This window comes from Epinephelus lanceolatus, chromosome 18, assembly GCF_041903045.1.
Source record: "Epinephelus lanceolatus isolate andai-2023 chromosome 18, ASM4190304v1, whole genome shotgun sequence".
NCBI lineage: Eukaryota > Metazoa > Chordata > Actinopteri > Perciformes > Serranidae > Epinephelus > Epinephelus lanceolatus.
In genome coordinates, this window is record NC_135751.1 from 20898339 (window position 1) to 20915611 (window position 17273).

Genomic DNA, 17273 nt, shown 5'->3' on the forward strand with positions numbered 1-17273 from the left:
AGGGAATTCAATATCTAGCCTATAAAAAGCAAAGATAAAAGTTCTAAAAACAAAAGAACCATGTGTCTAAATGACCTCCAGGGAGACACACTGCACTGACTCTGTTCTCTCTTGCGCTATTGCTAATTAGTAACAACAAATAAAGGATAACTTAAACATATATCCAATATATGTCTAATTTTAAATGGTCTACACATAGCAGCAGGCTGCAGGGGTTACTGGGGTACAAGAAACAAAGAAAAAATGTAATAAACTCTGATTGAACGGCCAAATTGAAGTGTCTCTCATGCTGCCTTCAGGTAATGTCCTCTCTGTACTGTACACGGCCTTCTCACAAAGAGAGCGGCAGCTCATGTTCACCAGGCATCATGTGCACGATATTCTTTGCAGCAGGATCGCTCTCAGACTGTATATGAGCCCTCAGTCCTCCCACAGTGATCTCTTATTTGTTCTCAAACAGACCTATCTGTCATGTCCAGGCCCACTGGCAACCTTTCCTCTCTGCCAGTATTAATTAGGATGTTGTTTTCAGACACTTTTTTTTAATTAATAGGAAGGGACATTCGTCAGGCCTGATGCTTTGGTTTTTATTAGCTTACCCCAATCTAGGCCTCCAGCTTCCAATCGACTATGCAAAAGCTCCCCAATTGATTTCCATTAGCAACTGGGTGTTTTTAAGTTAACTTCACTCCAGATGTTTACCGGTCTGCATGCTCCCACATCACCCCTTCTCTCTCGGCCAGCCTCAAATCTGATAAAATCACCTTTTCACAGAGTGACTCTTCTCATCATACAAGTAATTTGTGTTGCTAATAGCTTCCCATTGTGCCAGTGCTGGCTCTGCAGACATGATGCATAATACATCCATGATCCCAATACACTTGATAGAGATAGCTATCAGCTCTCTAAACTTCCTAAAATGACACAGCTGAAACTTGCATGAGCTGTGAAAGGCTCGCTAAGAGACTCAGGTGTCCACCTTGTAGAGAAGTCAAAGCATAGTAAAACTGGTACGAACACTGACAGTATTGATGGATCATGTTTTACATTGGCCTTACGAGATTAAGGCTGGACTGGAAGAATTAAGAAAGGAGCATGGGGAAAAAGGATGGCAGAGAGCAGACCTAGACAGAGATTGAGCAAGGGGAGATGTGGAGGCGACAGCCAATAAGAAATTGTCTTAAGGACAAAAGGCTGTCATTTGTATGATAATCCTGGACTCTGAGGAAAGCTCCCGCTGAGGCTTTCTCTTGTAGACCAATGGAGACTCTGTTGTATTTCATTTCACTTGTAACAAATTAGACATACAAGCACAGCTGTGCTGGGAGTCACATGTGTGTTTACAGGCTTATATGAACATGCTCTCAGCTCTGAGAAGGAATGGTATATATTGCTCTGCAATAACGTCTGTACGTCAAGCCAGGAAAATTAATTCTTTTGAGAATCTTCTATAATGTATAAAACAAGTTCATTTATTAACAGAAAGCACTGAGGATAGAAAGATGGAAGCATTTGGGAGAAATACAGAAAGCTAGCTGACTTTATAGGCTTAACCAGGCTCAAGTCAAAGACGACTGCTATAATTAAGGCTGAAACAACTCCTCGAGGAACTGGAGTTACTCGATTATTAAAACTCAGCAAAGCTTCGTTAAACAGTATACAGCATACATCATTTCACATGGATGATTATTCCTGTCACACCATGCACTTATGCTGTGGAGGTGATGTAATTTGATGGTGTGCAATTGCAAAATTGAGGAAGGGAGAGAAAATATCGAGGGGCAAAGCAAAGAGATAACGACCAAAAGTGTCCACAGTTTGGGAGCATTTCAAGCTGAAACAAAATGAAAACTTTGCATAGTGAGTCTGTTGTAAAGCCGAACTAGCCTACCACAATAGCACGACGTCAACGCTTCAGCATCTCAGCAGTAAGCAGTCCACAGAGCCGACCCCAGGTAATGCTAGCATTTAACGTAAATCAACAGGGTTGCTAGTAGAGACACAGCTGCCAACTCTCACGCATTCGCCGTGAGTCACGCAATTGGTTGATTTCACACGGTCTCACACCAAACCTCCAATTTCTCACTCGAAAAAAAAAAGTGCTGGTAGTCGTTCCACTCCTGTACGGTAGGAGGTGCCACCTTACATAACTAGGCTACTACTACCTACAATGACGAATGATGCCCTCCTGTAAGAAGAGGAAGAAGAAATATTTCAAGTCTTGCATTCCTCTCCAGGTGTGCTGGCATGTGTATTGTGAAGTAGTTGGCCCTTAGCTTTTGATCTTTATATTTGGGTTTGTCCGTAGCATAGTGGATAGTGCCAGTGCCCCACATACAGAGGCGATGCTTCGTTGCAGGAGTCACGGGCTCGATTACGGCTTGCAAACATTTATTGCATGTCATTCCCCCACTCTCTCTCCCCATCTCACCCTGTCCTATCCATTAAAAGTGAAAAATCCCAAAAAAAAATCTTAAAAAAAATTACATTTAGTTTCTTACATGTGTTGTGAGAGTACTTTATGTTAGCAGCTAAATTAAAATAGTAGCCTATTGCTGCAGCAGCAGCTATCCTTTCAAGCAGCTGAGCTGAGCAAGCAGTAGATACGCGAAAAATTGTGCTGTCATAAATTTTGGGCGCTAACTGAGCATATGCTCATTGATGGACATATTTAGCAGAATTGAGCCATTGTTTGTTTATGTGATTGAAATTATGTGATTGGAATTGTACTTATGAGTTCATTTGGTAGTCACCACACTAAAATGATGTAAAACAATGCAAATCAGAAACATGATTCATGACAAATGCAAGGGACAAATTTATATTAATATCGACACAGCATTTATTTTTTTAATATAAATTTATGTCTATGTAATAGGCCACAATATGTTAAATTAAGGTTTTGTGGTTACCTGCTTTATTTGGTAAAGAAAAGAAAAATGAAGTATTAAAACATAATTATCTGTGATATTAATAGATAATAATTAATAGGTATTAATGTGTAGGCCTAAACGACAAAATTGTGGTTGGCCCCACTGAATCTCACTCACTCACTGAGGTGTTTTGAAAAGTTGACAGCCCTGTAGAGATAAAGGCCCGCAGTGCTGGGGTTTGTGCTGGCTGAATTTGAGTTGCTACAAATGCTAACTAAAGGTCCGTCTAATCGGCTAGCATCCTCCCAGCGAAGTAGTCTCAGGGCAGTGGAGATTGAGGGCGGCATGTTATTGTTATCATTACAGTACTCTCTTTTATATACTTACTATTATTATTTAATAAAGCAAAAGTATTTCTCAATGAATCAATGGAATATTTGATAGAATACTTGACTACTAAAATAATCGATAGCTGCAGCCCTTGCAACAACCATCCATGTCAGGGCTCGATATCAAGTTCATTTTCGGCAAAAACCACACCGCTTCTCTAACTGGCAAAATACTAATCATCAGCCTGCAAAAGATGTGGATTTTATTGTTTAATCATCTGACATTTCCTCAAAACACAAGCCTGTGACTCACTGCCAGAAAATATAAATGGTGCCGGTGTAACCAGAACTGTACTGCTGAAATGTTCCTGTACTTCTCTGTCCCTGACACTTTTCTGTAACAGAAACACATGTTCACACGTACCAAAGAATCGTCAGGCGCAACCTTGGTTAAGGTTACAGGGACTTCAGAGATAAAGATAATTGGCAGTTGTAGCCAAACTTTGAGCAGAGCTCTATTCAAATTCTGTCTGGAAGAGAAGTCTTGTTTCTGTGCAGAGTAAACTGAGCCAAATTTAATCTGTTTGTTCCAATTTTACACAGATAAGACGCTGGGTTCTCAAAGACAAAGTCTAACATGCATGAATTTTTATGTATTTTAGTTGAATCTCATTTTAAGGCGTAGATCAGCTCGAATTACTAGATATCATCTTAGATTTTTGGAATACTGAGTATCATAAGTGTTGTCTTATCCTGGTTTTAAAGGCTGAGTTACAGTAAAGTGATTTCTGAACTTAACAGACTGTTTAAGCTGCCTGTCAGTCATTACATTCACACTACTGATGAGAATTTATCAAACATCTCATTCTGTCAATATTTTGCTGGAAGCGTCAATAGTCAACCCTACAATATTGTCACAATATCAATACAGTGGTATTTGGTCAATAATACCATGACATTTGATTTTCTCTATATCACCCAGCCCTACTTAAAGGCCCCTCTGCCATCATACACCAGACACTGGTCTACTAGAAAAAGAAAAACTAGCAGTGGTAGAAAAAGGAGCCATTAGATACCAGAGATAGTACAATCAGGAGGACAGGAGATCCCTGTGTGTGGAATAAATTATTAAATCAATTCCCACCTTTACTTAAAAAGTCTGCGCTGAAAATTGCCTCACCTGAGAGCCCCTCAACGGCCAGAGCAAAATGTGTTCCTGTGAGCCTGAGAGTTACAGAAGAGCTCTTGAAAGGGGAAAATGGATGGTATTGGAGGCACTTCAATCAGAAATAAGACGTGGAGAAGAGGGCCAGGGGGGCACGGGGAGAAGCCCCCCAGGGGATGACAGAAGAGGGATTATTATAAGGCTCAGTAATGTGTGTGTTCCCAGAGCAGAGTGCAACCATATGTGTCAATGACATTAGTTATGCATACACATGTTGGCATTTTGATGTGTGAGAGTTTCTGCACTGGGACTTGTTGATACTGTACGGAGCAATCTGTGCACCTGAGCCCATTGGGGACCATCTGGTTCTTTGGGGATGTCAGTTAAACCTACTCTTGAATTAATGGACCACAGCAGACAAACTCTGTGTCATTCAGCCATAATTAAGCTCTCTGTCACTGTCAATCACAGCTCTCACTTTCCGTTTAATCAGTCCATTTTAAAGCGGCTAATACTCCCTGGGCATGCACAGAGATCAACAGATTGACCCTCTGTCAATCGCTCGCTCTCACACAACGTTCGTTTATATATGAAAGCACACACACATTTAGCTTTGGAGCGTGGCAAACACACACACAGTTACGCTCATCAGAGCATGGGCATACATATAGACAGCACAGGCAGTGCTGTTACACAGGGGGCCCTGGGGTGGGGGGGTTCTATACAGAGAGTGGGCCCTCCAATAGTCACTATGATTACACAAATATTCCAACACATTCTCACTCCTACCTTGTCACATATCAACGTTTTGGTCACGGACTTTTGGTACTGCAACGTTGGTTGTTGATGCTCTGGGACACTGTGTCAAGTTCTCTTCTTTCAAGATACACTTCCATTGTCCCAGGAAATTTAACATTTGCATAGAGTCTCTTTCAAAATAAATGCACTACGCAGGTACAACACTGCAAATTGACGTTTATTTCCTTCAACAACAAACACACATAGTAGGGTTTAGGCAACACAAACACAGGGTTTGGCTTTTGAATCTTACGGGACGCAAACACCACTCTCCCAGGTGAAAGTCAGCTTTTGTCAGTGTTTCATGGAGCCATCCACCAACCCTCCCGCCCCACTTGGACATTCGCCACCTTAACTTTCATCCTTGTCCCACCACGTTTCCTCCTGATGCCATTAAACTATAACAGCAACCGGCCGCGTATCCTGCCAATGTTAAAGGACACCTGTTTTCGTTGGGTTCTGATGCCACAAGTCACTGCCCAAGCGCCGAATTTTGATGACTTCAGAGTGTGACTGAGCTCAGTATTCTGGGTTTTGCCCTTATTCCAAAAAAGACAATATTGCTACTAAGCTATTTATGCGGCTAATTAAAATGAATATTCCACTAATACTCCCGTTTACATGCAGCTGAGCATATTATCATTAATGTGCCATAACATATTGTTCATCACATAAAAATACAGAAAAATTGGAACAACTGGAGCTGCTTGTCATTTTGCTGGTTTGCACTGTCAAAATTTTCTTAGCAGTGGCGGACTTGTTTGACCGTGCAAACGCAGCCTCCATCTTTCATACCTTCAACCAGCTTCTTCAAAAGGTTGTTGTTACGATAATTGCACATATCCAAAAACCTGCTGATATCCAAGTCTTTCACATGAACACAAAGAGCCAACCGTTAAGTAACAAGAGGCTGTGTGTCGCAAAATGCGATAAAAACCCCAGTTGAGACGCATATTCCAAATGCTTTTGAAACCCAAATAACACCCGCATGTCCCACATTTTAAATGGAAAATGCTATAATTGAAATATGGCTTAATTTGGAAAATTTACATGGACTATGCTGTTTACATGACCTGTATCAAATTAAGAATATTGTCATATTCAGAACAATAGGAGAAACTGGCACCTCTAAAATACACCTGTGGTCAAACCCATCTCTGTCATAGTGAAAATAGTCAGTAGCAATGGAGTGTGAGTGTGTGTGCGTGCGCGCACTGGGGCCAGTCACATCTACCTTACACCACTGCATAAGAGATATAAAATTTCTACTTTGCTACAAATGCTGGATCAATCTAATATATGAAGCAGGAAGCACACCTGCACTGGAATTACAGCTCTGCAATAGGACCAAATAAATGTAACATACAAGTTTAATTTAAACCTCAGCACCTTCTAGAGCCCATAAAGTGTTCAACACCAGCATATCCCTGAAAACACTCATCCACATCATGTGTTTAGAGGGTATTACATCACATCTGTGGCACCGACACACACACACACACACACACACACACACACACACACACACATACAGTCCTTTTAAACTGTCTCAGCAGCATCTGAACCAACCAAATCTATCAAAAATCTACCTCTCACGCTGTCACTATATTTTGTTTTCATTACATATATTTGGTGAAATTACCCCGTTTGTCACCTGTTTTGATTTTATTCTCGCCTCTTTTATAAGATGAGGAGCGTGGGCTATAAAAAGCCCCTTTGTGTCTCATGGACTTCCAAGAAAAAAGCAGCAAAACCTTTTCCCACTGAACCTCTAATCAGGTGACTGAGGTCACACTGCACTCTGATTCGGAAACATTAGTCCCTGGGCAATAGCTGACAAATTACAAAAGGTCAGAAGAGCATGACCAGAGTGAGCAGGCTGGTTTAGGCTTCAGCTGTGCACAATAAGGCCATGTCAGAGGTCATGGATGCGGATACGCAGTATGATGGTATGATTTATCACAAAAACGAACAATGCTCCATGTTTTGCATAGACAGTTTTAATAATACGATAATCATCACTGAAAGGCCTCTGAGGTTGCACGCTGCAGAGTCTCTTCAGTGAAGCCAATATCTGATCTCCTTGCTTTCAATGGCAAGTTTCCCCAATTATCTGATTCTAAACACCCACTCAAGCCCACAAGCGAGTGTTTTGGTCTGCATTTCCACCCAACAACAAGAGACACCAAGCATGAAATTGAGGTTAAGGTTTTCCATTAGACGGCATAATGAAATAGCCAAATTAAGCAATGCATATCGTATAGCATGTCAGATCCTCTGCCCTGCAAATGGAGAGTAAGCAAAGGTTAATTGCTGGTAACTGAGAGCACCCACTCAAAATCGCCTGTCCAGGTGGCAGATGGATCACTGCAAATATCAGGAATTATGGCAGGAGGAGAACATAAATAGGGTAACACACTGTACCCTGCTCGCTCGCTCTTCTGGTGGGTGCCATCCAAGAAACTGTTTGATGTTTCAAATAGAAGATGCGCCACTTGTATGACGTGGAAATACATGAAATAAATATTCCTGAATGAACATTATGTCTCTGATTCTCGAGTATTTTTTCTCATATGTGGTTTAATTAGTGTATTGCTTTTGGTGTGATAACAGTGAATTAGCAGTATTAGCAACAGTCGCCTCCGCGCACACAGGGGAACGAGTAAACCTGTTGCAGCATCCATAACAACAGAGCTGCACAGCTGGCAGTAAAATACTCCAACACATTCATACAACCGTATCAACCAGATCACAGGGAGAAAACGCAACCAAATGAGCACTTTATACACGAGGTGATGTGATGCTCTCATGGCGCACAGATGCGCAACGGATTCAGTGCGCCGTGCGTAAACCATACAAGTAGTTGCATCCTTACCTGTCGTCGGTCTGCCAGTCCCCGAGCAACAGGTCTCGGAACCGGTACCGCGGGGGCAGCGGGAGTACATCCTTTTCCAGTTCGACCATGGTCCTCCTCCTCAGAGCCCAGAGATAGAGACAGATATCACCGCAAACAGCACCTCCACACCAAGGAGGTGGACCCCCCCAAAACCAACTCCGCTCCTCTTCCCTCTGCTATTCAAAACGTAAATTAGTAACGAACACATTGATACACCTCATGGCATCGTCTTCGACCTTCCTTCCTAAACAGAAATAAAGCCCAACTTCTTTGTTTTCTTGGCACCGTCGCAACGCAGCTCTACTTTTCTCCCCGCCGAGGCAACAGGTCGAGGATGTTCATCCGTCGGTGCGTAGGGGAGGCTCCACTTTTACAGCGACAGCTGGAGAGCAACTGGTTGTCTCTCTTCAACACCAGCAGCATCCTCCCTGCCTGAGCTCCGCATGGACACACTGGCTGCAAATGTATAAGCAGCCGTTAGGGACTACTGTACTGTGGCGACGACTTTTCATGTCAAAGCAACAATTACAAAAACAATACAACACTATTGATACTGAACAACAACCACACACTATGAGCACAACACCCTCTGTGATCCTGAATGATGATAAAACTGTCACACATATAGCCACACGTGATCCGCACAAATGTCTGGCATACTTCTGTGGAGACCTGCGCGCATTTCTGTCGTGAGTCCAAACGACGCTTACGTACATTTATTATTCCTGCATGGAGAGGTGTACTTTTGTCTTATGCTATATGCCCTTAAATATAATGGGGGTTATAGTTGTTCTGGAGTCAGTTTAAGGAGGCTCATATGACATGTGAATGGTCTTGCTGGAATATGCACAACACATCCAATTAATTTAGCGCAAGCTTGCCAACTGAGCTCTGAGCTGTTGCTCCCTCACTAAGCATCCATGTGCTAAATATAATCAAATACACAGTGGAAGCAGAAAATATTCTAGAAGAAAAACACCCCTTCTTGTGGAAAAGGAACCATAATCCTGTAATGTGCATAAGGAACCATAATCCTGTAATGTGCATAAAAACAACACAAGCATTTAATTAGACCTTACTCTAAATGGGAGCTACAAAAGGTCACCATGGACTCACTATTATCCAGGGGTGTAGATTTTGGTGGTTGAGAGTCCTCTGCCAGAACAAAATTGAGCATTTAACACTTAATGTCCTGCAAGTTGACATGTTATGCACCAATTTGTGCCTTTGCTGCATCAATTTATGGTGTAAATGTGCTTAATTTCCCCAAAAATAAAGGTCATGTGCTACTTTTATGCTTCTATTGAGGTGGACATGCCTCCCAAATCTACATTATTATCATGAAACATTCCTCCTATGAATATTTCAGTTAGCCCATCTTGTAACAAATTAACAAACACTTAATGCATGCACTTGTAAACAACTTATTTATTATGCACCGAACCCATCATGTCTTTTGAAGTGCCACGCCGTTGTGTTCCACATCCGTTTGCCTGCCACTCATTACATGACACAGGTTTAATCTTGTAGAGCCCGTGGACATAACAGAGGCCTTAATGAAATTCAAATGTGGTGCTTAAGAGGGCTGTTGACTCAAAGCCACAGACAACAGGTGTTATTCAAATGATGTTCCAATGATTAATATTAATCACTCACAAACAGCCTCGACGACGCAGCACCAAACAAAACCCTTCCCGCAGAGGGTCAAAAATGATTACTGCTCATTGAACGGATGACAATAGAGTAACAACAGAAAATAATTTGATACTATTAAAATGGATGCTGACTTTTAGTTTGTGGGTAATTTGGACATCAGTGTTTTTTGTTCCCTCCTACATTTGAGCTCCAAAACGTGATGTAAATCAGATGCTATTTTTACTTTCATTTTTACTTAGAAACAGCTGATCTGCTTTTTACTCTACCAGGAAACTTACACAGCATATCATTCACTTTTACAGTCACTTTGTTCTGGTATTGTCTATTTTGCCCTCTGGTGGTCATCACGACACATGCACACACACAATCTGCACCGAGCTGAATTCATTCATCTGTTCAAACAGTTAGCAGTCTGTTAGGATGTAGGTTAAAACACCAGAATACACATACATTTATTAATCTTGTGCTTTTGGCAAAAAATGAAATACCTCTGTAATGTGCTCGGGGGTTGACAGGAAGGCAGAAACATTTCAAGTGGGTGCGCCTGGCTCTGTAGCCATGGTAACAACAAAAAGTGTCGGCGCATATCAGAGGAGATAGTTCATGTGTTTCAAACCTCATTTAAACCCCATTCAGTCTCACATTATGATAATGTGTACTCTGAGGACAATTTGCAGAGGCTGAGTAAAGCAAAAGACAATCTGGCTTTATCCCTTCAGATCAAAAGCCATTTTCTTCATTGCCAACAAAACTGGCAATACATATACAAATATAAACAAAGAGTGGAAAACAATCATCCATAAAAAAAGTCATTTAAAAAGATATAAAAGCTTTCAGTCACTGTTTGACATCCCCATTTGGAGCGAGACGGCTGCCTCCCAAGCTCTAATCCAATGTAACGTTGACAGAGGCTAGAGCGTCCACAGCCCAGCTGGGGTATTGGTCGCGAGAGGGAAACATTCGCTTCATGAACGTCCGTATAAACTCGGGGAAGCGGCCCTCCACAATGCTCTGCCTCACAGAGCGCATCAGGGTGAGCTGCAAAGAGAAATGATTGATGAATGGATTGGAAATAATGCGATTATTGATCTCCAGAAGGAAGCCATCCTCTCTTCTGCATCTTGTGCATGGGTCATCTCCAGGGCAGCATCATCAGAGCATATAGTAGGAATGTTTACATGCTACTATTTAGCATGACAACATTTTAGGGTGACATGTACATGTTTCACAGCGTGACATCTGATGGCAAAGTGACTGACCAACACGGACACAGCCAAGGTAAAAGACGGCTTAAATGGGAAAACCTTTTTTTAAAAAACTTCTCAAAAATGAATACGTTGCATAATCAGACATTATCGGTTATGTTCTCTAAACATGATTATTATACTTTGGGACACATCTGTCACAAAAGGAGACTGTTCATGGTTTTGATAATGCCAAAACAGCAAAGCAAGTTTGTGCCACTTTGAGGTGCAGAGAAGGATTAAATAACCGTGACTGAGGGGAGGACACGGTCTGAATCATGTCTCATACATTTTGTAAAGTTCAACATCTTATGTCAGATTTCTGTCGCCGCAATTACGACTTCGTGGACATTATATAAACTTGCAACTCTGGATGATTTTTCTTTGTGGAGAGAGATGGATAAACTAATAAAACACATTTAATACATGTATTTAAGTGTGGTTAAGGTATATCAGCTCCTTTAAAGCAAATAAGGAAATCAATAAACAATAATTCTGTGGTAATTTTAAGTTATTGGGTTTAAAATGTAAATATAGACTATTATGAAAATGTTAATAGTGTGCATACATTATTGCTCATGGCATGTTTTTGCCACAATGTTGAATTTAATACCCACACAATTTTATCTAAAATTTACATAAACAGCACTTACATTAGCATTTTAGAATTCGTTCTTTTTTTTTTAATAACATCTGGAGGCAAAAATCAAAACTTATCCTTTTTAGGGGACTTGCCTGTATTTTGTTAAAGGTCTAATGTGTAGGATTTAGTGCCATCTGGTGGTGAGGTTGCATATTGCAATCAACTGCAACTTCTCACATGTGCCAAACGTATAGGAGAACTACAGTGGCCGACATGAAAACACAAACATACAGTTTACCTTATCTAGAGCAAATGTTTGGTTTGTCCATTCTGGGCTACTGTAAAACAACACAGCAGACTCAGTGGAGAAGGACCTGCTCTGTGTATAGATGTAAACGGCTCATTTTAAGGTCACGGTAACACAACAATGCTTAGTTTCAGGTGATTCTAAACTAATGAAAACATAGTTATAATTATTATGTTCAAATTCTGCCAACAGATGTCCCCAAATCCTACACTCTGGACCTTTAAGTGGTAAAATGTTTTTTTTCTGTTGTTGTTAAATCTTGATTTATTTTGCAGTTATGATATGATGTTAACACTTAAGGGTGCTTTCAGACCTAGAGTTGTCTTGCTTTGGTCTAAATCAGGGACTAATTTTGTTATAAAGTTGCATAATTGCCGAGAGTTGGTTCGTGTTCTCACGGCAGCATTTACAGGAGGATTAGATCAAATGCCTTGCATGAGAAAGCTGGTCTTCATTGGTCAGAATTTTCATGCGGGAAAAATCCAGGAAGTAAACCAAACGTTGAAGAGGAGTACACTTGCAAGACAAATGCAACACTTTCTAATTTCTAATACTGACCTGGTAGGCAATGTTGTGGATGGTGATGTGATGCATGGCTGCAGTGTCGCTCTTGAACAGAGCATGGAGGTAAGCCCGACTATGTCTGAAACAGAAAACAGGCAAATTATTTACATCATTCCTCCAGCAATATAGTTTTAAAATATTTATGTGGTAAAAACTGTCTCAAGACGATCCACTGGCACCAAACGTAAGAGCAAGGTAACCATTTAAGGTAGCTGTTCGTCTATTCTGGTGTTTTATTGCTGAGATATTACACGAGGAAAATACACAAAACATTAAATAAAAACAAATGCAGAGACTGAGGTACTCTTGTATCACCAAATTATTCTTCTAGATTATAAAAATAAGTAAATGCCTGCAGAGCAACAAGTAAAGTCAAGGTCTTCCTGGGCACCGCGGTGCTTTATAAACTTTAATACCTGTCCTGATACAGAAAACATGCCCTGAAAAATAACAAGACTTGTTACGAGAGCCGAACCTCCAGGCACACAGTGATCTTCTGTTTGTTCTTGACTCACCTCTTGCAGGTGGGACACTGGCAGTCTGGGTCTATGGGCTGGAAGTCCTTGGCATACTGCTTTTGTTTCACTTGGAGAGATCCCCAAGGCACCAAGGCAGAGCCAAACCTCTGAAGGAAAAGAAACATGGCTGTCAGAAACACAGATGTAATCAGTTTTTGATATGGCATAAAAACTGCTAAATGACAATTTAAAAGTGATCATCAAAGAGAGCTTACTGCAGTGCGGGTGGGAAACACACAGTCGAACATATCACATCCCAGAGCTACACACACCACCAAATCCACAGCATACCTGCAGCACAGGAGGATCACACACAGTCTATAAAACCATAAACACCCAAGTTCTCATGAGATACTTTAAGCGTACAGGCAAACGTACCCCACACCCATGAGGTATCGCGGCTTTTCTCGTGGCAGGTGGTCAGTGCTCAGAGTGACCATCCGCCAGAAGTCATCCTTCTCCTCTCCTCCGCTCAGTCCTCCGATGGCAAAACCAGGAACATCACGTTGAGTCATTTCTACGGGAAAGGGGATAAGACATCTAAAGCATAACACCTTCACTTAAGACAGCTCATTTTTTTCTGAATTAACAAGATTAGTATCTTATCTCGATTAGAGTTTATGAGATTATTATTACATAGAGCAGAACTTTTATTCCATGGAAACTTCTCTCAGATTTCTAAAATAATAATCTCGTTAATTCAGAAAAACAGGAAAAATATTATATCCCGTATCATCGGCATCTAACTGCTGAGAAGTGGCACGTTTTCAACTAGACTGGACATTTAGTGTGAGCATACATTCCTGTTTTCTTTGCCAAAACGGCAGATTGTTGTCGATACCTTTGCACAATATTTATGCTCTTTAAATGTGACATTAAATATCCTGATTCCTCTTCACATCCTGATACGCTAAGCAAGACTGTTACTATCCAAGCTGCCGGCCACCTGTTTGACTCACACATACTCCCTCATGTGATATAAAATATGTCACTTATATGTCCATATGTCCATTCAGTGCATAATAATAACTGTACAGAGCAACTGATACACCACACCATTAACCCAAATAGTGAACGAAATAACTACATGAAGTTTGTGTCAAACAGGCAATTTGGATGAATTTTGAGCAGATTATTTCCTGTGAATATTCTGAAATGAGTTTTTCTGATATTTTTTCACAAGTTTTAATGTGATTGTCTGTCTGTCTTATGTATATCTTTTTTATTTTTAACAATCACACACATTTAATACACTCCGTCTGTGACAAATTCAGTCTTTTCTTCTCCGTGACGCTTGGCCATTGTTCTATTAGGTCTTCAGCTGCTTTAACTGCGTACTTTTATTCATGCAATATGTTGTTTAGCTGAAAGTGGACACTGTGAATATAGTTTGTGTTTTTATTTATACCTTAGATAATAATATAAACTTAAAAAATTACTTTTAATTTAGTTTTCCACGCAGATATAAAAGAAATGCTGAGATATAGGCCTAATGAATATCTCTTAAAAAAAAAAGCTATGTTACACCCCTCTCTACATCGGGTCCTGAGATCTGCGTTCAGCAGCAATGAATAGTCATCAAGAACATCATGGAAGCTGCTGAAAAGGCTTCCTATTGGCTTTGGATTATTTGGATACAGTTCGGGGCCTGATCATCCCCGGCTGGGTTGCCCAGGTGAGGGATGATCCTTGCGACCTGTTCTAGTGTTCTAGTTGATATGGCCACTTACAAAATTGTTTTAAGTAATTAAATTTAAAGGCATTTAAAGATTAAAGGCTCCATCTAAATAGGATCCCATCCTCCAGCATGCTTGACAATACCAGATATACAGGTAGAGGGGTGGGTAATCAAAAGTAGGAAAAGGATCACAGAGTAGAATTGTTTTTTACCATCGAGACAGGCTTTGCGCAGCTCTGCATTCAGTCCTCCCTGGATGATGGCAAAAAGGTTTTGTTTGTCTGGATTTTTATTGGCTGCTATACATCGATCCAGCCAGCGAATGGATCTGTGCATTGCCTCCTCCACCCGTGGTCCTGTCACGGTGCTGCTTACCACATCATCCAGCTGCATCATGATGTCTGACCCTAAAGAACACAAAGAAACATGAAGCGGCTGTGTTTATCCACTGGAAAATTGTTCAAGTCTTTGTAACTTCAGAATCAGAATCAGAATCAGAAATACTTTATTGATCCCTGAGGGGAAATTATTTATGTTACTGTAACTTAATACTGATTCAAATTTTTTCGACAGACCGAGACTGTTCTGTATGCTGATGGATTTCTCAGGACTCAGGAGGATCTCTTTGCCATCGTAGGGGGACTTGAACTTCACCCCTTCCTCAGTGACCTCCGAGAGCTCAACGAGAGACACCATCTGAAACCCCCCGCTGTCCTGCGAGTGGAGGAAAGTGAAACACAAGATGTCAACAGAAAGCTCATCACCCAGCACGTGCACTTGGGTGAATTCATCATCAATAATTTATTGATTCATTTGGGAAAGCTGCACTCACAGTTAAAAGATTCCTCTTCCAGTTCATGAATCCATGTAAACCATTGGCTTTCTCAATTAAATCAGGCCCCTGGAGGCAAAAGAGTTAAAATCGATAAACACATTTACAAATAAAAGTTATCATGAATTCATACAGCTGCTATTAAAGGAGAAGTTCACCCATTTTTAGAATTCATAAATTTTATTCTTCTATGGTCTAAGAAAGTGGCAACAGGGTGGTGCAGTGGTGAACATTGTCACCTCACAGCAAAAAGGTCCCTGGTTCAAAATCTGGGTGGGAGGGCCCTTCTGTGCTTGCATGTACTTCCTGTGTGAGCATGGGTTTCTCTAGTCTGAGTGGGCGGAAGTTTGCTGCAGAGATCAGCCTCTCATTGGACGGAAGGAGCCACCACTGAAGTCCCGCCCTACCACCTCCGGTTGTGTAGCAGTTTTCAACCGTTTTCAACACGTCCTTTACTAACTTTTGCGGTGTTTGATCTTGCGGGGATGTAGCCATTTTTCTGCCATGGTTTGCGTCCTGTAGGTGATATTTTTGTGGGCGTGTTACACCAAAACCTGTTTCCCCCCGGCAATATTTTTGCAAGCGCACCATTGCTGTGGCACCGCCCAGAACGATTGTGATTGGTTGAAAGAAGTACAAGCAGCCAGGGCATTTTTTTCTCCAATCTCACAGTGAGAGTCGGCCCAGCCAGACCTATCTTTTCTTGAGAAAGGTCTGGTGAGCGAGACTAGGGTTTCTCCAGCTTCCTCCCACAGTCCAAAGACGTGCTGTTTTTTGGTGACTCCAAATTGTCCGTGAGCGTGAATGGTTTTCTGTCTCTATGTGTCAGCCCTGAGTCTGGTGACCTGTCCAGGGTGTATCCCGCCTCTCTCCCAATGTCAAGCAGTTACAGAAAACGAATGAATGGATGGATGGATGGATGGTCTAAGAAAGTCCAAAAATATTAGTCAACATAAACAACTAGAGTGCTAAAACTTAAATGTGTGATGTCATAGGGTATAAAGTCTGGAGCTGCTCCACAGTCAGTGAATTGGGAAAGATGTTATAAATGACACCAGGTGTATGGGTGCATTATCTGTTTCAGAGCTGAGAGCACTACAACAGAATAAAGATAATTTGGGTATAAAAAAGAAAAACACCAAGTGGATCCACAAAAGCAGGCTCCCATTCATTGTCTGTGGAGGAGCTGCAGACTTAAACCCTATGACATCACAAGTTGAGACTTACTTCTCTGGTTTCTAGATTTTAGACAGAGTAGCGCATGTTAACAGATACTAATTGAACTTTCGTAGTCCATGGAAATAACATACTGGATTCTTAATTTAAGTGGTGTTCCCCTTTAAGGCCAAATGGATCACATCTTATTGTAGTGTTGCTTACCGGTCTCATGCCCAGGTGATATGTGTTTCCAAGACAAATCTGACAGCCAAGACCATCCAGCTGATCCACAGTGATCCCCTTCATGGTCCCCTGAGTGCCGACAGGCATGAAAACCGGGGTGCTGACAGCACTGTGTGGCAGCATTAGATCACACGCTCTTGCTTTCGTCACCGGGCATTCAGCAACGATTCGCAAAGTGAGGGGAGAAACTGCGGACAGCGCCTTTTTCACGGACATGCTGTTTTCTGAAGTGTTTGTATCAGCGCCGCACTCGATGGTAGCAGCCATGTTGCGGTGAACATGTGATATGAAGCCGCTTCAACTGATATTCGCGTTGACCAATCCGAAACGAGCAATTTGTTCGGAACTTGGAGCACGCCCTTTCGATATCCAATCAGAATGTTAGCTTGATTGAGAGGCAGCAGAATCAGCCAATAGAATGCGTGGCTT

The 17273-nt window shown here is 41.4% G+C and overlaps 2 protein-coding genes across 3 annotated transcripts in view; both read right to left on the reverse strand.

The window, feature by feature from the left end:
* kcnt2b (potassium sodium-activated channel subfamily T member 2b) overlaps positions 1-9355 on the reverse strand; it is a 58752-nt gene extending 49397 nt beyond the window's left edge. For both annotated transcript variants that reach the window (XM_078161287.1, XM_033645804.2), the window contains exon 1: positions 8041-9355. In XM_078161287.1, the coding sequence (XP_078017413.1) occupies positions 8041-8129 (89 nt within the window). In that variant the 5' untranslated portion in view covers positions 8130-9355. The remainder of the gene's footprint in view (positions 1-8040) is intronic.
* A 119-nt stretch (positions 9356-9474) lies between these two features.
* qtrt1 (queuine tRNA-ribosyltransferase 1) lies at positions 9475-17149 on the reverse strand. Its single transcript, XM_033644315.2, has 9 exons — positions 16824-17149; positions 15444-15512; positions 15187-15325; positions 14824-15018; positions 13312-13450; positions 13149-13224; positions 12931-13040; positions 12410-12494; positions 9475-10755 (listed from the first exon to the last, which is right to left on the reverse strand). Exons 1-9 carry the CDS (start codon positions 17109-17111, stop codon positions 10603-10605), a joined length of 1254 nt encoding a protein of 417 aa, XP_033500206.1. The 5' UTR covers positions 17112-17149; the 3' UTR covers positions 9475-10602.
* Positions 17150-17273: the final 124 nt, after the last annotated feature.

Coding starts and splice junctions, on each gene's coding strand:
- qtrt1 (XM_033644315.2), bottom strand. CDS start 17,111: ATGGCTGCTACCATCGAGTGCGGCGCTGATACAAACACTTCAGAAAAC. Junction 13,225..13,311: donor CGATACCTCATGGGTGTGGG/GTACGTTTGCCT, acceptor CCTGTGCTGCAG/GTATGCTGTGGATTTGGTGG. Junction 13,041..13,148: donor TGTTTCCCACCCGCACTGCA/GTAAGCTCTCTT, acceptor CTTTTCCTTCAG/AGGTTTGGCTCTGCCTTGGT.